The following is a 23,168-nucleotide window of genomic DNA, read 5'->3' on the forward strand; positions in this document are numbered from 1 at the left end:
ATTTCCTCAGGTGAGCCCTGAGTTCCTCCAGCACTTCTAATGTTGGCGCCAGTGTCTATTGCCTGTGTGTTGGCTAGGTGTCTCCCTCCCCTGAGTGACCCCCACATGTGTTTTTCCACTGGAAGCCTCTCTGAGCGTGTGTCTTTCCCACGGCAAGCCACCTTGACAACCCTGGGGTTGAAATCTTCCACCTGAGGCTGGAGACCCCAGTGATTCCCCATATGCATCCTTCAAGTCATATGTGTATTTTCTAACCCTCGTTCCCCGAGTAGGGAACGGAGACGTTTCGTCTTCCTGCCACCTTCCGCTGTGCCGCGGGGATCGCCGGACCTCAAGTCTTGGCTCCTCAGCAAGGAAACATGCCTGATTTGCATTCAGCATCCTTCTTAAATACCCACGAGGTGAGGCGGAGTTATGCTATGCAAAATCCGCAGACCCATGGCATTTCTTTGCCATTGGATCGTTTTATATTGATTGAAGCTGATAGGCTTTCTAAGCAAAAATCCCATTCGTCTTCATCCGATGGAAAGTCTCCATTCCCTACTCAGGGAACGAGGGTTACATACGTAAATGAGAAGTTACTGTATAGGGCTATATATTTAGTGGTGGCTTGACATTTGTAAAAGGAATTTATTTACTGTTAAAGAATGAGGGTTTGTGAGTGAAAGAGAATGTTTTTTTTTCTTTTAATCATATATAATAAATATAATTTTCTTATTATTTTGTTTAAAAATTGTGTTGTTGTTAAATGTTAATTTTGTTAATTGTTAATACATGTTTAAATTAAAGTGTATTTGTTAATTTTATAATAAAAACCCTTTTTAAATGGTTGAATGTGTTTCACTGTCTGCCAGTTTGTGAGCCACATCCGGGCCGGGGACCCAGCCGACTCTCAGCCAGATCCGTCTTACAGTGCCTGAGTCAGAACCATATCTATAAATAAGAGTCATTTATATTTCACATCTGGGCCAGAGGAAGTTGTTTGAGTCCGTTGTCAGTGTGTCGTGCCAGTTTTGGGCCGGGGACCCAGCCAGAACTGGGCCAGAATTGAAGCAAGGATGAGGCCCAGAGGTTGGCCAGACATATTTTATTTGATAATGTTGCTTATAATAACTATGTAGCATAACATTTTAAGGTTTAGAAGGAAAATTAAATAATCACCACACAAGAACACACCACACCACATACACTCTTGAGCAAATCCATTTTGTTTTATTAAGGTTTTTTTTTCTTTCAATTCATAACAGTAAGAGTCAATTCTAACAATAATAAATGTGCATAAAACAAGTCTTTTAGAATGCAGCACAATATCTTACAGCAACTATAAGCAAAGGGCAGGTGTAAGATTCCATGGAGGGCGTTAAGCATCCAAGCAAGTGCTTTCAGCAGGCAGGACCACCTGTGGTTTCACCGACCAGCTTTAGGCATTGTGTTTAGCGAAGGAAAGTGATGCTTTGGTTTAATAGCTCTTGTGCAGCAACCTCGAATGAGTAAAACGCTGACCTCAGCGGAGGATTTGACAGTTACATTCATTTTGTTTCGTTTTTTTCCGTTGTGTGGTTGGTGTCCTTTCCCTGCTGAAGGCACGTTACAAATAACAAAGCAACTCTTGTGTTGTCGTGTGTTAAGTGGACGTCTTTTGCTAGCATCTAGAGTCGGTTTGAAGGCCTTTTTTTATAATTGTACTGTTCTTACGGTTATACTCAGACGGATTACTGGTGAACGTGCCTCAATTCAGGCTCAGATATCGATTGAGATACTTGATTTACACTATGCTGTGGCGATGATAGTTACGGTAGCCTACTGTGAGAAATTAACTTATCTACGTACTTATCTATTATGAGAGTTTTACTGTTAATTTTTATTCTTCATGCAGTTATTCATGTCCATCATATGACAAATACTGTGTTTTTGAAGGTGTATCTATTTGTGAAAAACTGAATTTCCCACAGTGGAAATCATGACGAGGCGGAGTGTATCCTACTGCCAATTCAGACTCTCGGTACGTGTCGGTGCTGTGCAGGCAACGCGGAGCTTGATTCTTTTTTTTTTTTCTTTTTTTTTTTTTTACTGAACGTGATGGTCTGAAATGATAATAAAAGAGCTGTGCCATATTTCTGCAAGCATCATTTGTTAGCTGGACTATTACACTAGTTCTTAAATTATCCTAAGAAAATTTCTCATAGTTATAGAATCTTTTATTATTCAAAATAAGATCTCAATATTATACATGTTCCTTTTCTTTTCTTTATATTGACTATGTACAGAAGTGCAAAAAGTCAACCTTCGTCCCTTAAGTTATGGCTCTCTCTCGTTTGCAGCTCGAGGCCCGACCCCGTGACCTCCCTCCTTTGTTTTTCATCTTTATATAATCAGAAATCTCTGATGCTGCTCGTTTTGGCCTGGCATTGAGGGATGTTTTTTTTCTTTTTATTGAAATATCACAATACGATTTTTCAATTCTGAAATGCATACAGTAGAAAATAACTTATTTTACTCTATCACGTACAATTGATACGTCAACCAGCTAATTGTAGACGTGGTCTTGATTTGACACGAAATAAAGGGTTAAAATATCAACCTTATCAAAGCTACAAATAAACTCTTTCTTTGTCGTTTTTCACTCTCTTTTAAGACAAGATAAAACATTTTGTTCAACAAATTCAAAACCAAAATCCTTAGAGCTGAAATTTCTAAAATTCTACCATGAAAACTAACATGAAGAATTAAGAACACAACACTACTAGCTAAACATTATGAACTTAAAATGATGTAAAAGAAAGTGACAGTAAGAAAAACATTTCATTTCCTACATTCTAAAACAGTTCTATGACAATATTGTCGAATACAAAAAAAACACAAATCTTTATAGTATGCCAACAATAACACAATATATTTCTAACAAAGGCTTTGAACAGAGTGAACGTTAAGTGTAACATGATTAATAAACACGTAAAATAAGAGTGAAGAATAAAATCTCATCCGCTGTCATTTTTTTCATTTGTGATTGAGAGAATGTTTGTGTGGGTTCAAACACTGAAATATAAGGCTTTAGTGAGGAAACGGAGATGGCGTGCATCCTTTCAAGTCTGTGCACCTAAACCAGGCTGAAATCCAGACTCAAGAAAACGTGAATTTCCAGCCATGAGCCGAGAACCTCGCGTTCATTAGTTTAATCTTGAGTCTGGTTGTGGCGCAAAAACTCTTGTTTCCTGGTTTACAAGCAGCCTTGTATGTAAAATGAAGCTATACAAATGATTCACCTTCCGTAATCAGTATACCCAGTCAAAACACATTTAAATAATAATTAAAAAAAAATAACAACAAAAAAAAGACTTTGGCACAACTTAATGTTAAAAACGTCTCATTATATATTCTCCATTCCTCTTTCCCAAAACGACGTTGTTTAGAAGTCATGAACTATTCGAAAACAAATGGAAATCAACACAAATGAGAACTGAAGACAAACCCTGACCCAACACTAACCTCATCTTTCCGTGTACCTAGTATCGAACCCCCAATCTGTAACGAAATACTCAAGCAGTGCTTTTCCAGCATGAATTTTAGAGTCCTCACAAAGACTGGAACGCAAGCGCTCTTAACGACGACCTCCTAAAGACACGTGGTGACTCTCTATGCCTTCTCCGTTCCATCGCGACATTCTCTCGATCAAGGCAATTTAAAGAAACAGGGCATTAGGAACAAGGCAACCCTGTTCTCAAGGGAGTCAAAAAGGCTTCTTAGTTCTACAAGGCCTAATGGATGATCGACAAATAAAAATGGCACGTTTCATAAAAAACCCACACTTGTGAAATTATGTATAAAAACAAGCGCTGTAAAAAACATTAATCTCTGGTAAACATAATAACACTGTTGATATAACACTCTAGATCTGTGTCTGGTATTCAGCCGGTGGTTATGGTACATAAAGCTTGCAAGAATGTGCTTTTGAAAGGTCTCAGGTGATCAGTTTCTACCCAAAACATTCATCTGTCAATCTCGACTCTCGCTTACATCTCTAGTTTGACTAGATTCCAGGACTAAAGATACAGAAAACTACGATCATTAAATTATTTCGCTGGAGGTTTTTGTGCCATATCGACTTTTGATTCGCTTTTCAATTCAAGGTGCACCTTTTAGAACTCTGTAAACCATCAGACAAATTTCGAGTAAAGATAATCAAGGTGTGAATCACAAAAAAATATCTCTTGGTCTACTAACATGCCAAAACGGTGTTAGGTCAGACATGAAAATCACTTTTCCTACTAATCCGGCTTGAGAGTAAAAATGCCGTCCTGTCTGACATAATGATGTAGTTTCACTCAAATTCTACATATCGTGTGGAAGGACACTCAGCTTCACTCTAGTAAAACTCTACCATCATGTATGACCAAATCTTAATCTTCATAGTATATTCTATCTGCCGGTGATCTTGATGTTAAAATTTTGAATTCTGTTTGTTTGCCTTTTTGTCCAGGACAACAGCACATTCCTTTGATCTGAGGAAAAGTAGAAAATAGATTTAGAATACACGAGAATGTCATTATTTACATTATTTAAAATTTGAAAAAGTTATTTCCATACAATGACAGTTAAAGAGACCATATTGTGCCCTTTAAGGTTTTGTTTTTACGGTCTACTAGAATAGGATTTCATGCTTAAATGTTTAAAAAACACATTCTTTTTCAAGTTTTACATTATTGCAGCACCTCTCTTCCCAGTCTGCCAATAACGCTCTATTTAGTTCCTGTCTCTATGAAGCCCCTCCTTGCGAAAAGCGCAGTGTGCTCTGCAGTGTAAGATCCAGAATTGTTTATACAATTCAAATGCTTTCTAAGTTGTTCTGATTAAAAAAAAACAACTTTCTTTCAGGCACTTACAGACATCAAGTATCAGTGTATGAATCTCAACAATGGTGACAAACAGAATATTTAATTAGGAAATGAAATTACTAAGATCATTTAGATAATAATTTATTCATACTGCAATGCATGATGGGAGCCATGAATAAGTTTTGATTGGTGGAGCCCATAATGCATGCTTCAACATGCTTTATTATCGTCACCATTGTTGAGATTCACAGGCTGATTATTGATGTTAGTGTGTCTAAATAAAATAATGTTGAAAACACTTTTGATCAGAACAAATTTTAAGAAATATTTTGGATTATATTTAAAGTACTCGGTTACAACAGCCAAACTAAATCTAATGTTAATAGTTTAAGAGGCCAACTAAAGCAAACAACGATCACCATAATGGTGACTTCGAAAATTAGATTTTCTCCTTCAGTGATTCTGCTTGTTAACATCAGGTATCTTCAATGATGGTCAATCATTATTCAATGAATCACTTAATTAGCTCATTAACTTTAACACTCTTGAGTGTTAATTTAACAGTCATATTTTAATACTTTAACACTCTTGAGTCTGGAGCCAAATAAACTCCCAGGAGAGTTAATTTAACACTGGAGTTTTTGCTGTGTATAGAGAATAACTTTTGCAACTTTTCAGACCTTTTTTATGCTCAAACAGCAACATTACACATTACAAAACAACATAAAAGTAATTCATGTAACTTGATCATTGTATTCCAAGTGTTCTGAAGCCTTGTGAAATGATTTTCTTTTTACATTTCCCATACATATCCCCCCAGAAAAGCACTATAAAAGTATTCCATATGGCTGAAATATGCGTCACAGGTGCCATGTCATATTTGGTCATGTGATTACTAGGAACTGTAGTTGTACGGAAAATAACTTCTTCAGAATTTTTCTTTTATGTTCTATGGAAAAATGACATGAGGGCAAAAGGGAGTAAATAATGACAAAATTGGGAAGCTTTTGCTTCAAATCAAACATTTACATTTTAATTTTAATGTCAGGTAGCAATACAGCAGTTTCTGGAAACAATGAAAAATAGAAGAGAAATGTGTGACCACTCACTGTTGAGGACTGGAACTACATCTGCGTCAAGTACTTGTGACTAGTCAGATGCTCTGCAGATATTATTGGAATCTGAAGATGTACAGAGAGAAATGCATTAAACGATTCAGTGTGACCGTTATTCATTTTTTTTGTACAGAAAAACATTTCAAAGACTAAAATATTCTCCCTCACCCTCACTCCCTCCCCATGACAGTTAAGAAGAGAATAAGTCAAACACAACAAAAAATTAAGAAATGCCATTAAAGAAAAAGATGAACCATTCCTTATTAGTATAAATCTTTATCACGTGAGGCAGGGAGAAGTAAGATTTCCCATGCACATTCCATATTTCCAACTTGTTGACCTTCACTTTTATTTCAATAGTTTAATGTATTTGAAATAATCTATAATAATGTTATTATTATCAAACTAAGAAGAATCTTGGCAAAATGGTCATATTTGTAAATCATATCATTTAGAACAGACTATTGTGTCATGGCAGCCTGCATCGCTGCTTTGTATTGATCATATGAGCAGGATTTAAACTGGTGGAAACAATTTGTCTGTATATTGACAACAAAATGAAGCAGGAAACAATGAACTAATTTATCCTTCACAGCCGGCAAAGATGTACCCGAAGCAAAGCACTAAGAAAAACTACCTCATACATACCAATTGCATGTATTCGTTGGTAGTCAGCTTTGATAGAGAAGAGTCCTCAAAATAAAAAAAAGGACAAAAACAAACAATATTAAAATGCTATTTATAACCATCAAATATAACATGAAATGGTACTGTAAAGGTGCTTTAATTGAAAATTAAATTCTTATTCGATTACATTTAACACAATGTTCAAAGCGCTCAGGCAAATTCAGACTCAATTTACTCGCGCTCAAATGTTTTTTAGTACATTCTCTTGGTTTTCCCTCAGCCAGTGTCTGCAGTGAGAAAATTACAGGTAAAAAAAAAATCTGTTGATTGAAGCACCATAAAAAATCAAATCCAAAACCTGTGTAGGCCAACAAGGGGCAGAGATCACTTTGAAAGGACCCCTGTCTCTCAGACAGAAAGAGAAAGATAGAGAGTGTGTATATGTGTGTGTGAGAGATTGAGAGAGAAAAAAAGCCATAAAAGAGCAAACCTGATTGGCTGATGCAGATGCGAAGGGAACACTTGTGGCAGATGTGGTTGCTGCGGACACAGCGGCCGGAGAAGCGCCGTGCATCATGGGAACTTTTCAGAGGGAAAATGGTATAAGCACACATACAGGGAGTGTGGCCAACAGGTGCACAAACATGATGAGCGAGTGGACACAGAGGGGGATGGAAAGAAAAGTGAGCATTGAAGGTGATATCAGCAAACGGCAAACCAAAAGTGGTGGCAAGAGAGATTGTTCTAAAGAAGACATAAGGGCAGGTAAAGTGTCATATGAGCCAACACATCAAGAGCTACAAGAAGAAGGAAACAAAGGCATGGCATCTCATAAACTTTGCATTTAGGTTTCAGCTTCCATCTACTGTAGTACATTAACATTTAACCCTTGTCATGTTTTCTGTTACTTGAACATCATGCTCAAAACTGATTATCTGAGCTACAAACAAGTGCAGTGAAAAATACTATCAACTACAAAGTGTTCAATTAAACGTGAGGAGTTAAAAGGATAGTTCACCCAAAAATGAGTCTTCTGGCATTATATATTCACCCCCAATTCATTCTTAATATGCCGCTGTTTTTTGTGAGTGGGATACCTAAAGAGAAACTTTTGTCATCAAGGTTGTTGTTATTATTGAAAGTGCCTGTATTATACTATTGTAAAGGTTCCTAATTTTGTCTCCTACAATAGGTTCACTACATCCAAGGTCATCCAAATACTTTACAGTCCAAATACTTAGTTTACAGTATATATATATATATATATATATATATATATATATATATATATATATATATGTATATATATATATATATATATATATATCCTATATATAATAGTTAGGTTATAATAGTATAAAGAAGTTTCTTTCGAAGTGCTTTCGACCCTTTTTGATGTGAATGGTTAGGTATGTGAAAAACACTTGAGTTTTGCCACAGACTTGTCCCACCGTCTTTTTTTTTTTCCAAGCGCCTCCATACTTGAAAAACATACTTTGATAAATCCATATTTTGTTGTGCATTTTGATGTTTAAAACTTTGCTTTCTATTCACAAAATAACTGCATTACACACTGCATGAAAGGTAATATTCGAAAAAGAGCATAATAGGGGCACTTTAAAAATCATTCAGATTTTATTCTTCATTCCGCCCATTTGAACATGCATAAGATTATTCAAAATGGCTCTTTTTGTCTTCCATGAGGGTGAATGAATAACGACAGAAATTTCTGTTTTAGGTGAATTATCTATTATTAAAAAAGCCACCAAAACCCACAAAACAATACACAAATTGCTAGAATTGCAACTCAGTACAAGAACAAATATTTGTGTATATTTAAAGTCAACATGAAATCAAAATGCTTCCTATTTACTTTCTTAATATGCATGCTGCATACTTTTCAAGATTACTTTTCAGCCGCCCCCTCCAATTCCCTAATCTAATGTCTAAAAGCCACTTTTCACAATCACATGCAATTCCTGATTTCTGCCACTAGGCTATATATCTTCTTGAATATTCCGTTTCACTTGGAAATATGTCATATTATGGAAGTAAAATGTGTTGCAAATGATGTTTCATGTTGACTTTTACTTCAAATCACAGTTATATAAATGCTTCATATGTGAAGCGTGAACAAAGATGCCCAGTTATCAATGCCAGTTTGTCGGCTATGTGGATTTTGAGGGCGTTACAACAACTAAGAGGACGAAGTCTAGAAACCTACCCACGCTTGCTGCAGGGGTCATGCACAATATTGAGCCTGCCCATCATGCATTGCAACAGGAAGTGGATTGGAAAGGGAGAAGAATCACAACAGCCCATCACAAGGTTGGTTAGAGTGAAGAAATCATAATTAAAGAAAGACAATAATCATTACAGTGATACAGCATGATGTCCATAAGAGACCGATTAGTTGACAAAATCATGAACTCAGGAAGGGACAATGTGTATTTGTGAGCTCACAGAAACATGTGTATTTGTGGCAATCATCATAGCAGACATTAGTATGACAGGGACATTCCAGGTTATTGGCAACTGTATTTCACAGTGAAAGCCATGAATCCAACTACAAGTGTGTACCAGAGTAGTAATGTGATACAATGATGAGGTGATACAGAGAAACTAGTTTAAGGTTCCCACACATTCTGACAAAAATGTGTTTTCCTTTTCCAACTTTTCCAGGAGTTTGATATTACTGAATAAGGATTTTTAGAAATCATTTTTAAGGAGAGACCAGCCCCAGGTGTGAACAGCACTGCATGCCAGCACTTTTATGGAACCAGACTACATTTTTTTAATATTTCTAAGTATAGTAATAATATAATATATTATAATAATATAAATATGATTATACTAGGGCTGTGCAAAGATTAATAAATAAAAGTTTGTGTTTACATTTTTTTGTATATATATACATATGTATATGTATATATGGATGCATGTATATATTTAAGAATTATTTGCACATAAATACTGTATATGTAGAAATACATACTCTATATCATATATATTTTATATATGGATAACACGTTTTTTTTAAAAAATATATACATGCATGTGTGTGTGTATTTGAAGAGTTCAGATGCAAAAGCCTCTAAATGCCATTTGAAATTTTCTTCTTTAATGATGATTTTTATCAAACTTGTATATTCAAGTTCAGTAATTTCACTTAAATAACAATTAATAGGTAATTATCATTGCCATTTAAGTGAAATCACTGAACTTAAATATACAAGCTTGATAAAAATGATCATTCTAGAAGAAAATTTCAAATGGCACTTAGAGGCTTTTGCATCTGAACTCTTCATTTATATATACAAAAAACAAACTTTTATTTTGGATGTGATTAATCGCAATTAATTTTTGCACAGCCCTAGATTTTATATATATATATATATATATATATATATAGTATACTTATTGTATACTTTTTATAAATATAGTATAACATGATAGTATGGTATAATTAATTGCAATAATACAAATATTATATGAATATATAAATGGAAATTTTGTATATAGACTGTTTATACAAATGTCTACACTATGTTGCCATTGGCTTGGCTTGCTTAGTTGGGGACAATAAATTTAACATTTAATTTAATATTCAACAATAATATTGATCTGCCTGCATTGACAGTATTATGCAAGAACTGAACTGAGCTGGACGATGACATTACGGTTTACTCCAGAGCGGCTATAAATATATTATATAAATAAACTAAATGAATAAATTTTTTAAAACAAAAATGAAACATCACTAAACTTACTTAAACTGGACTGTGAAGCTAATTATACTACATATATATATATATATATATATATACTTTGTTATTTACTATATTATAGTTATATTATTATAATAAATATTACATTAAAATATTGTCCTAAGAATATATGACATAAATATGACAATACTATTTATTATACATTTTTATTATTAATGATCAAATATTGATTATATTTTACTGTGGTATGTTATTAAATAAAATGCAAATATTCTATGTTAGTTTTTACACCAGAGTGCAAGAAAAAGGCTGTGGGAACCCTGTATCTGTATAAAAAAAATAAATAATAAAAAAGTTATCCCATGTCTTTATGCATCCCTCGTGGTTTAGTAAGGTCAAAGGTGAGGTCAAGGGTGACAGGAAGTCCTACCTGACGGAATAAAGGCTTGCTGCTGAAACTGCATGTTGGCCAAAGCCTGCTGGTACTGGAGCATGCCAGTACTGAACATGCCCGCGGCACCGTTGGCTTTCTCAAGCGCAGGCCGCTTTGGTAAAGGTGGCATGACACTGTGAGGAATTCCCTGCTCCGATAAGACCACAGGGAAAGGGGAGTGGAGGAAATGGGGAACAGGTTGGGACGTGTAGAAGAGAGTAAAAAAAAAGCAAAGGAACAAGAAAAAGACAGAATTATCATCAGAGGGCAAACACATCACAGGGCTTGATTCTGACAAACAAGCAAGCAAGCGGCAGCTAATACATGTCTACGGCACAAGCAAAAGCCAAAGAGCCAGTTTCTCTCGCTATTACTTAAGTTAGCTCTGAGCATCTGTGATAAACATTATTAGTTTTACGTCAGGAGAATATTAATTCATTAACACTACAACATCCACATGGCTAACTCAATGCAAATGAAGCAAGCGTAGCACTACTCAAATGTTTTGCAGACAAAAGTGACGGAAAAAAAAGAAGAAAAACAAAAAACAAAAACAAAAAGAAAAATAAACTGCACTGCTCACTCCATGATAAGTGTGAGAAAGAGACTAGATCTTTTCTGTTGCTTTGGTGGTGGAGCTTTAGTAATCTTCTGCTGCTACCCCTCCCAAAGACACATGCAATATATACAGAGATACTAAACATGCACCCTATCAAGACACTGAGCTTTAATGCTGTATAGACATATAGAAGCCATGTGACTAGAACATCTGGCCCTGTCCTCTCACACACACACACACACACGTGTGATGATCTGATTGCGGCAGACTCGCATATCTCGTTTCCGGCTAAAGCCGAGCACATGCTCGCCGCAGTCAGTTGATCACACGACATGGTAACACAGAACACAACAGAGGCATTAAATAAACATGTAACAAAAGGACTATGCTTGCAAATTATCTTTCCTTGTTCTGGTTAAGACACTACAATAAAGCAACATGCCAAGCAAAAAGGTGAAAGGTCATAGTACCAGGTCAAAGGTGGCTTCGAGGGGTCGCTTCAGTGATTTGACAGCCGACTGAGTCTTAATTAGCAGGCAGCGAGCACATGATGGCAATGGGCCAATGGGGTTCAAGCGCATTAACATAAACAGCAAGCAGAGGTGCATCATGGGGGCAGCAGTGCATTTTGGGTAGGTGAGAAAAAAAAACAAATAAAAACAAATCATTGGAATGCAGTATACAGGGGGATATCAGGACTAAGGCATGCAGAAATACAGTCCATTCTGTTTTTAGATTAAGATTAACAGGTACATCAATTATCGTAACATTTACAGGGTTTCATCGACAATTGAACAGTTGTGCAATACACGTGGGTAACATTGAGCTGGATTGCGAACATACATTTAATGTGCAGAAATGATTACATCAAAAGAATTATGACACCGCTCTCTGCTCGACAGGATGTGGAAATTACGTATTTATGCAGTTTAAATGGGAATGGCAATGACTTGAGGTATAGAGCTCTGTCAAAAATATAATGCACAAGAAACATTCCTAAAATGCTCGTAAATCCCAATTTTTTGTTTTTTACAGTGTCAACGTTAAGTTAACGATAAGGCATCTGAGAAAGTGTTGATTGTATATACAGTATGATGAATGGGATACAGTAAAGTGTGCTGTGCAGTAGAGAGCGTGCTCACCATGGCAGCGGCGGCCGTGGCCTGATTGACCTGGTGTTGCGCTGCTTTGATCTTGGCCTGCAGATGTGCAGGAGGGTGGAAGTATTTGCACTTGTCTCTGGAGCAGCGGCCCTTTATGTAATCCATACACACCGTCACCGTGTTGTCACTGGGGTCGATCATTGTGCTGTCGGAAGGGTGGGCAAACCTGCAGTCCGTCTCCCCACGAGAGCAGTTGCCACGCTGGTATTCACGACACACCTGAGAATACACACACACACACACACATGATATGCATATTGAGAGATCTCATATTTTGTGTTCGTGTAAAAGAAACCCTGTAATGTTCAACATGGAATGCTACTATTGCTAATATACAGTTTGTGCATAGTATGTGAACTTTCTGTATGCGTAAGTAAGTAAGTACATTTATTTGTCCCAGTGAGGAAATTTGTTTGCATAGCAATCAAGTAGGCATTTCAACATACGTCATACGACATACATCATTCACAAAAAACAAAACAAAAACCCTTTAAGTATGCAAAGACACATACTAATACACTTAACCCATATTTCCCCATACGCACTTTTTACTACCTCTTTGATTAATGGAATACATTGTACATTGTACAGAATATCGTTTCCCCACAATGAAATGCTATTGTTTGAAATATCCATTATTATTTGCTAAAAGTTGTGATATTTACTATAAAAGTGTATTAAATTGCAATATTGCTAAAATGTGCAGTTTAAACCATAGTTTATTCCCAATAAACTATAAAAAAACTATTCCCAGTTTAAACTGCAGTTTATTCCCAATAAACTATAAAAAACTATTCCCAGTTTAAACTGCAGTTTATTCCCAATAAACTATAAAAAAAACTATTCCCAGTTTAAAATGCAGTTTATTCCCAATAAACTATAAAAAACTATTCCCAGTTTAAAATGCAGTTTATTCCCAATAAACTATAAAAAAAAAACTATTCTCAGTTTAAAATGCAGTTTATTCCCAATAAACTATAAAAAACTATTCCCAGTTTAAAATGCAGTTTATTCCCAATAAACTATAAAAAAAACTATTCTCAGTGGCAGGGTAGATGATTTGCTCCAGAAACATTTGTTATTATGCTGGTTGAAAGTCTCTTCACATCCTGATAGCAAGTGGTCTAAATGTATTTATATTAGGGCTGTGCAAAAGTTAATTGCGATTAATCGCATCCAAAATAAAAGTCTGTGTTTACATTATATATTTGTGTGTGCTGTATATAATTAATTTGTATATATAAATACCTATGCATGCATGTATATATTTAAGAATTATTTGTGCTGAAATTCTGTATATATTTATAAATACATAATATATATTATATAAATATAAATATTTTATATATGAATAACACATTTTCTTAAATATATGCATGCATGTGTGTGTGTATTTATATATAAAAAATAATTATATACAGCACACACAAATATATTATGCAAACACAGACTTTTATTTTGGATGCGATTAATCGCAATTAATTTTTGCACAGCCCTAATTTATATGTATATATATATCATCTGTGGAAGACATGGGACCATAAAATATTCGTCCAATAATTGCATTCGGTCCTACCTGCCTGTCAAAGTATGCTGGAGGGACAGGTCAGCGCTCTTTCATTTTATGTTCATTATTACACTGAGACATGAGGTAGTTTAATGCTGTCTCTCCTGATGCTTTGCTCTCTGCATTGCAAGGTCATGTGTTTTGAAGGAGGCGTGGCTTTGGAGGTGCCGCCTACTGTTTTGTTTTTAGAAAAAATATATGTGCGACGGTAACAGTATGTAGCATGCACCAGTAAATGTTTCAGTTCAATTCAATTCAACTTTATTCGCCATCTATACAAATACTAAGAATTTGATTTGGTCTTCTCCATGCAGGCAACACACAGTAAAACAGAAAGACAGGAAAACAAGGACAGAACCTTTTAAATAAACATATTTTTAAAGGTATGGTAGGTCATTATTAGAGAGGCTAGCAATAGTAAGCTAGCTTTGAAAGCATAAGATCGCACCCTCTCCTATTAGACAGAGTGTGTGATCTTATCTTATGCTTTCAAAGCTAGCCCGCTATTGCAAGCCTCACTGAAAGTTGCCAACCATACCTTTAAAACATTTACTGATGCATACTACATACTGTTGCACATATATATTTTTCTTAAACACAGCATATAGTACTATGTTATACACTATATACTGTGTACTGAATGTATTTATTTGTATGACAGTATCTCAGATGGGGAAATGTGTTTTTTCGTCCAGTGGCCAGCAGGGGGCAGCAGCTCCTTTATTTCTTAATTGTGGCTGTAACCTAACCTACAGAGTTTTAACGTCTATTCAAGGGGAGTCCAATCTTGCTCCAAGAGGGCCACTTTCCTGCAGAGTTTATCTCCAACACACCTATCTGAAGGTTTTTAGTGATCCTGAAGAGCTTAATTAGCTGGTTCAATTGTGTTTAATTAGGGTTAGAAATAAACTCAGCAGGAAGGTGGCCCTCCAGAAGCAGGATTGGACACCTATGGGCCAAGTTGCATAAACATAGCCATTATGTTAAAGTCCGCCTGTAAGTCAATAATTGTATCCCTTAAAGGGATGCTTCAGGATTTAGCATTAAGCTTTGTATTAGTAGAAAACCTGTAGTGTTTTCGAATTACCATGCTTTCCACCCTAATATTCCCCTGAGACGACAGATTTATGTATTTTTTTCTGGAAAAAAAAATCCTCAGATGACGCAAAAATTGTCATTTTTTGGCCAGAAAAAAGTCAGTAGTAGGGGCTGTCCCGCATGTCTTCAACCCTCCCATAGGGTGGGATCTCACTCACAGAATGAACACAGTGTCAGCCATCTTTCAGCCAAATCCGGGACATTTTGGGAGATCTCGAAACACATTTTCGGGCAGACTTGTTTAACTACTGCGCTCTGTTACCGGTAGGCGTGGCCTCCTAGGGCAGCGAAGTAAGTGCATTCTGGGAGTTGTTGTCTTTCATTCAAATAAGCAAAAAATACATTTTCTGGCTTTTCTCAGTCTAGAAAGCTCCAAATTCAAAAAATAATTTCACAATTCTTCTACATAAATTACCCATTTTAAATAAACATTCATCTTTCCAGAGGTGAAGTATCCCTTTAAAACTCATCTTTGATCAACAAAATGACATATTTCAAAGTTTGTTTTCCTTGAAAAAAGTATGAAAAGAGTATTGAGTATTGAGAACAAGAAGTTAGTAATCATTCTTCCTTTTGGTTTTAAAAAAAGACTTAAAAAAGATTTAAAAAAGAAAAAAAAAACACACACGACTAACTTGTAAAAATACTGTCTTAGCAGTTTATGCAACTGGCACTGGTGTATGTGTGAAAGAAAAATATATAGATTTGCTGTTTGCGTATGACAGTGTGTTCTGATGTCATCGTTCTCTGATGACCTCATACCTCCAGGCGGTCTGTTCTGAGGAGTTTCTGGGCAGCCACAGCTGAAGCAGCAGCAGCTGCAGCGTTGGCAGCGGACGGCATGGATGCCACTCCAGGGTTGCCCGCCATCAGCATCTGTGTGTTGGGCATGATCTCTGCCGACATCAGCCCAGGTGACACTGGGCCCAGGTACGGATTAAACGCAGCCGCGGCAGCCGCTGCAGCAGCCGCACTGGCGTTATTTGCAAGGCTTGGTGCGACCGAAAACATAGGCTGAAACAGACAATAAATAACAACAAATTAAACTTTATGGGACTTGTGTAAATTATACAATCAAGAATAAAAAATAATGATTAGTTGACTATTATCCATGCTTACAAAAAAGGACTGTGGCAGTATTTATTTACCATATTCAAATTATCATTATGACATTGTCCAAAAAAGCATTTTTTTCTTTCTTTTTTGTTAAGCATTTATGACATACCGGTAAGTAAACACATCTGATATAATATAACACAAATTATTATAATTTATTACATTAATAAATTATAATACATTATATTCATAATATTTAAAAAAAAAAACATATTACCCATATATTATACTACAGTATTGTCAGGAATGGTAGTTGTAGTTGTAACACGCACGACGAAAGGAGTAGAGAACAAAAACAGTCTTTTATAAAGCCTGTTTTTCAGGCAAACTCGGGTAGATGGGAACAGGGAAAAAAGAACCAAAACACACTATACACGTGACAAATTTAATAGAAGTCATTATAATTTATTACATTAATATAATAAATTATAAACAATATTTAAAAAACACATTTTTCACGGGATAAATAGAACAATATAATTCATTGCAGTTTATTATATCAATGCATTAAATTAATAACAACAATATATATAAAAAAACACATATTACCCATATTTTATACCAACCCACCTTATTGTATTTGATAAATGCAATAAATAAATCCAACATAACGTAATGAATTCTATATAAAATATTAAATATCTTAGCAAGTTACATATGTAATGGACCTTTCTTAAGGCTGTTCACAACAAGTATGTTAACTATAATGATAATGATACAGATATAGTAAAAACAATCGTTCTAAATATAATAGAATATCAGTTTACACCACAACTATAACAATAACAGTACAGAGAAATTATGTTGTTGGAATAACTCTCAAAATTATTATTTTTTCCAGCTGAGGAAAGATAAAAACAATAACAGCCAATCAGAATCCACCCTTTAAAATCCTCTCCAGCTTTAAAGAATTAAAGAATTTAAAGAAGTATTTAAAGTGGCAGATGACAAAAGCACAGCTTGCACTTATATATATATATATATATATATATATATATATATATATATATATATATATATATATATAATTACATTGTCGGCTGATGTGGAAGCTAATATAGTTATCGTTCTTGGTGTGAATAGGCCTTTATACTCCAAAAGCCAAAGGTCTCTACTTTTTGGAGCCATTATATATATATATATATATATATATATATATATATATATATGATGTATATATATATATATATATATATATATATATATCATAATACAAATCATTTAACAAACAATTTATGTGTGGAGTAATCACTCTTGCTTTTTTAAGGAGGTACAGTAGGTTAAAAAAAGAATGGAGCCTCACCATTGGCTGAAGCTGACTTCCAGGCATGATGGCATTGGCTAGCTGCATCTGCTGGGCGAGCATTGCCATGTTCTTCTGCTGGATCAGATTGTTACGGCCGTTTATCTCCAGCTGAGTCTTCAGGTGAGGAGGAGGGTGCAGGTACTTACAGTTCTCTCTGGAACAACGACCCTGAGACAGAGGAAGAATGTGAGGAGAAGAAAAAAACATAACAAATATTAAACCTTGTGTTTGATTGAGTCTGATTTGAATGTTTTTTAGGTTATATTTGTATCTGTAAAACATAATAGTAATTCATTTGGTAACACTTTACTTGAAGGGGTGTGCATAAGACTGACAAGACACATGTCTTGAATATGAAGGAAGTTTTATGCATGTTTATGACAACTGTCATTAAGTGTCATTTGCTCAGTTATGACATTTTGAATGCAAATATGACATTGTTTAAGATGTCATAACCTGTCAGTGTCTTTGTCATGACAACTTGACATTAAATAAAGTTAAACTGTCATGTGGTTGGCTTTGACATTGGCCATCATGAGGCATTATAACTGTCATGATGAATATTTGTCGTGACCTCAACTACAGTGGTACACATTGAATTTGTCGTTAAAAAGTTATAATGGCTTCATGACAGACAATGTCAAAACCAACCACAGACAGTTTAATGTAATGCTAACTAACCAATAAAGCTAGGTGCTTTCTTAAGTTCGATAATTAATCTGCTATGTCATGTTTATAACAGGTTGTGTTGTCTTAGTAATGTTTTGTCAAGGTATCATAACAAAGACATCTCAAACAATGTCATATTTGCATTAAAAATGTCATAACTGAGCGAATGACACTTAATGACAGTTGTCACAAACATGCATAAAACCTCCTTTATAATAATAACGTGTCATTCATTGCCATGTTAGTCTTATGCACACCCCTTCAAGTAAAGTGTTACCATTAATTTGTATATATATATATATATATATATATATATATATACACACAAAAATACAAAAATGCTTGAATCTGCCTGTGAGTAATTGGTTTTACAAATCGGGCAAATTTGCATTTGAAAATTCATTGCATTCAACACTAGACAGTAAATGGCATGCATCTGACATCTCCTGTTCTGGTTCACTCTGTTAGGGTTAGTAGATAAAAGGAACACCCTGTTCCCATTCCAGCTGACAGTATTGAGTGCATGGGAAAGCCCTGTGCTAATGCATCTGAACGCAACTTCGCAACTGCTTTCAGCCCATGTGGAATCGGCCCTGACATAATGTCACTCAATTGACCAGCGGAGTATTGATTAACTAGCCACATCAGTGCGAGAGAAATTCATCTGATGAGTTTATGGATCTACAGTAACCCTTCGTGACCCGAGAGTGTGTGTGTGTCTCTGGGCTGCGTTGGCGAAAGCATGTCCAATGAAGACAGTCATTAACCTTCTCTTATCTGATGCTGTCATCATGCCTGTCTGCTGTGACCAAAACAAAGCCTTTTTGACAATTTCTGTAGTTAAATGTTCAATTATCTCAGCAACCAGCACCTTAACACAGTGTTATGCGGTCGTGTATTATGCAGATCAGTGGATGGATCCTATCTAGACGACCACACAGGGCTAAAACCTTTCTGGAAATGGAATGATTGGAATGATTACCATTCAAAAGTTTGGGGTCGATATGATTTTATCATGTTTTTGAAAGTCTCTTATGCTCATGAAGGCTGCATTTATTTGATTCTAGATACATTAAACAGTGATGAAATTATATATATATTTGGTAATTATATATATATATATATATATATATATATAAATGGGCATCTTTCATTTAACCCTTCACATTCCGCCACAAACTCAATAGGCAGATTTGAAGGTTTATTTTCTCAAAAAGATTTTGATGTTTATTGTCAATTTATGAATTCCTAAAATAACATTACAACAGATCTCTTTTCATTAAAAAACAAGTTTTTGCTTTTAACATGGATAACTCAGGACGTTTGCCCGTCAGGAGCAGGATTGGACAGCCCTGAGCTAGATCAAGTCTATAGTATGCGGCAGACATGTTAGACAAACATTGTGGACGAGAGGTCAGGTCAGTTAATTCGAGGGAAAAATAGCAGGGAGTCAGATGTCCCCCACAGTATCACACACACAAACACCCCCCCTAAATGTTAAGCCCTCTGTGGGTTGGTCTTCCTCCACTATCACACGTTGACAGGCATGATCGATTCATCCTGGTCACTGTGATGATGTCACAAGCGAAGATCTCCACAGGCTGAAAATACCATAAATCAAGTTTTTCCCAACACAAATAAACTAGGATCTTTTCTATAACAGGTCTTGATTTGATCATGACATTTACGTAACAACACGACACATTAGCAGTCTGCTAACGTATACACTCCAAAACAACGTTTGAGGATGCCTAAGACTACTGGCAATAATTGGAAATGATTCAGATTGAATTCACTTTCTAGAACCGGTCAGCAATACACTAGAATTAGAGGCTAAAGCAGATAGCAGAACATTCTAGAACGGTGAAGTAAGTTTGCTCTCCTATCTATGCAGTATGTAATAAATAAATAAAACACACACGTCCTTGGCCGTGAGCTGGCCAATCAAAGAGTGTCTGGCTGGTATTCTGTGAGCTGAAGTTTCTACCATCTGTTTAAGACATTAGAAAAGCTGGCCTCTGTGAAATCACACTGAGCAAATATATCTTTCTCAAAACTATCTGACTTTATTTACTACTGCATTTCTGCTAATTTGATTTGTGCAACTCCAATGAAAGTGACAAAGTATCTCAAAATTCAATTGACCTTTGCTAAACCCGACTACAAATTTTACTGACCAATCCTACATTAGCAGCTGTTGCTGCCTATATTATTATTTAATTCCTTTTTCAATGTTTGAATCATTGAAAATAGAATTTTATAGAAAATATAAAAAGGCAAAACAGTGATAAGCCATAGTTTTTAATGCACTGTATGTTACACTTTTTAAAGGAAAATTGGAGATTAAAATTCTTCGCAATGTCACTTCATTTCAGCCTATTGAGTTTTTTTACTTTAATAATTAGAAAATATTGTTGGTTATTATATTAATTATTACAATTCAATATAATAATCATACAATACTTTACTCAATAAGTAATTCTTTCATAAAATTATTTATTCATTTATTTTGCCACAAATTCAGACAATGTTCCACTAACCAACTTCTACAGCCTGTTAACATTTTTATAAATATCGTTTTTTTCATGTAAAATAGTAAAAATATCCCTGCATGCATGTACATTATTATTCCCAGACATTGAGTCACTGACACGTAATATTTGCACAATTATAAATGGGAGGAAAGTTAGATTCAACTATGAATGTAAGCAATGAAAGTGGTTATTGTATCACAATGTGTGTGTGTGTTTTAAGCGGGTTTGTGCATGTAGAAGGGTGTGCGAGTGGGGTGAGAACATTCTGTGAAAGGTGTGACACAGCCCTACTGAGCATGTGCGAGAAATGTACTGTACTCTCTTTGACTTGCTGAAAGGACGAGGAAAGGAAAGCATGGTGGAAAGGAAAGAACGAGGTTGAAGCATAAAAGAAAAAAGTGTTAATGGGAGGAGGGTGAAATGGGGCGAGCCGTGCGAGTCGAGTTGCACTAACCCCAGCTAACTCCACTCGCCCCTACCTGTACCCTTCTGCAGTGCAGCCGCATAGGGGCTCAGGTCACATGACCGGCACATGCAAGGACATGCTGCGCATTCACTGATTTTCTGACATATTGTGTTGTTTTAAAAATGATTCATATAACTGAAAAGTCATTCAGTGGGAAAAAAATGAGTTCTGCAGTCAGATCTGGAGTTATGGGGATCTTAACCAAACCTTAAAGCAACCTAGAATTGTAGATTTGTTTTTTCTTTTGTAGCGGCAAACACCGAATCAATCATTTTCGTTCCTATTTTTTTCTGTTCACCATACTTTAATGATGATAAGTGGAGTAAAAGTGCCCATGTTAGAAATAAAACCCCCAAAGTATTTGGAAACTCAATATGATACAAAGATATTTATAAAGAATGAAGATAATGAATATATTGACAAAATATACTTTTAATAAACTTATATATATATATATATATATATATATATATATATATATATATATATATATATATATATATATATATATATATATATATTGTTCAATTATTCTGGCCTTGTTTGCATATATGCACATTTTTTTAAAATAAATAAAATAAAAAATCCACACAAAAATAAGTAACACTTCATAATAAGGTTTGATTTGTTAACATTGTTTAACTATATCACTTCTGCAGCATTTAAACATCTTAGTAAATGTTAATTTCTACCTTTTCCTAATAACATCATTAAAAAAAGTTATATCTGTTAACATTAAATAATTCACTGCTACCTAATATGAATAATGAACAACTGTATTTTGGTAACGCTTCCTTTTACAGTCCAGTTACCCATGTAAATTATGTACTTATTTTAGTAACTACAATTACTGGGTAATAACTAGTACTAACCCTGAACCTACCCCTGTTCCATGTACTTACCTTATATTAGCCAGTACTTTCTAGGTAAATACACTCTAAGTACACTGTAAGCACTGTACTGTAAAAGGAAGCGTTACCTGTATTTTTATTAACAAAGGTAAAAATATATTGCTCATAGTTAGCTCATGCTAACTGTTAACAGATGAGACCTTATTGTAAAGTGTTCTTACTTCCATTTTGAGAAACTATATGTCTGGCAAGTTCATGAATCATAAGTGCTAATATGACATATGCTAATATTGTTTTTGCATGTGTTGTAGGTAAGTAGTGTTTTTCAACAGGAGTGAAAACCCTTCAGTTGTGCACTACAGGAAATGCAATTGAAACAGGATCCTCAGACAGTGCATTATAGACAGCGCTGTCAGTGAAATCAGAGAGGCTAGAGAGAAAGTCATTCCTGACCGTCACTCGGCCACCCAACAGCTGAGAGAGAGAGAGGATGCACTCTTTCCAGCACTGGTATGGCAGGTCGTAAAGGTCACTGCAACCATATGGCAACATATAAGCACTATTCCAAAAAAATAGAGGGTACGTGCATCACCATGGTTAAGGCTAATCCATATGAATTGAATGGTTTATTCCACATTTTCTGAAGAGATATGATTGGTTTATATGATGAACAGACTGAATTGAGGCTTTTATTCACATAGAAACAGTCATCAATGCACACATCAGTTGTGGTAAACGGAAGCTCAAGAATGTTCGCTTGACGTGTAATAATGAGTGCCGGTAAAAGCGATACAGACACGGTCAGGCTATCATGGCAGACCTGTCATTCAACCTATTGTAAGTCGATGTACCATCTCAAGGGTTTTGGAAAAATATTATAATGGTTGAAAATGTTACATAGTGCTGCTTTAATAAAGGGTTCTTGCATCAAATATTATTTAGTTCTAAGTGACCATTTCCACCCTCTCTGGCCATTTAAATTAAACAAATAACAAGAAGTGTCCTCTCTTCCTCGTTGATTTGCTGACGTTCCCTTTTACAGCTGGACTGAAATTCCAGAAAAAAATCAACTCAGCCCATCTCAAGTTTCAGAGAGTTTAGCTG

General features: G+C 35.3%; 1 protein-coding gene across 12 annotated transcripts in view; it reads right to left on the reverse strand.

Annotated features, from left to right (window-relative positions):
* Window positions 1-1,190: 1,190 nt before the first annotated feature.
* mbnl1 (muscleblind-like splicing regulator 1) overlaps window positions 1,191-23,168 on the reverse strand; it is a 50,323-nt gene continuing 28,345 nt past the window's right edge. For 3 of the 12 annotated variants that reach the window (XM_039661272.2, XM_039661273.2, XM_039661274.2), the window contains exons 3-12: window positions 17,542-17,712; window positions 15,885-16,136; window positions 12,437-12,676; window positions 11,765-11,818; window positions 10,733-10,883; window positions 8,799-8,834; window positions 7,065-7,156; window positions 6,596-6,640; window positions 5,942-6,013; window positions 1,191-4,499 (exon numbers count right to left, since the gene is read on the reverse strand). In XM_039661272.2, coding sequence (XP_039517206.1) covers window positions 5,957-6,013; window positions 6,596-6,640; window positions 7,065-7,156; window positions 8,799-8,834; window positions 10,733-10,883; window positions 11,765-11,818; window positions 12,437-12,676; window positions 15,885-16,136; window positions 17,542-17,712 — 1,098 coding nt within the window. In that variant the 3' untranslated portion in view covers window positions 1,191-4,499; window positions 5,942-5,956. The remainder of the gene's footprint in view (window positions 4,500-5,941; window positions 6,014-6,595; window positions 6,641-7,064; window positions 7,157-8,798; window positions 8,835-10,732; window positions 10,884-11,764; window positions 11,819-12,436; window positions 12,677-15,884; window positions 16,137-17,541; window positions 17,713-23,168) is intronic. The other 9 variants (XM_089131049.1, XM_089131056.1, XM_089131052.1 and 6 more) reach the window with 9 other exon arrangements.

Source organism: Pimephales promelas, chromosome 5 (assembly GCF_988280905.1).
Source record: "Pimephales promelas chromosome 5, fPimPro1.hap1.1, whole genome shotgun sequence".
In the NCBI taxonomy this organism is placed as follows: domain Eukaryota; kingdom Metazoa; phylum Chordata; class Actinopteri; order Cypriniformes; family Leuciscidae; genus Pimephales; species Pimephales promelas.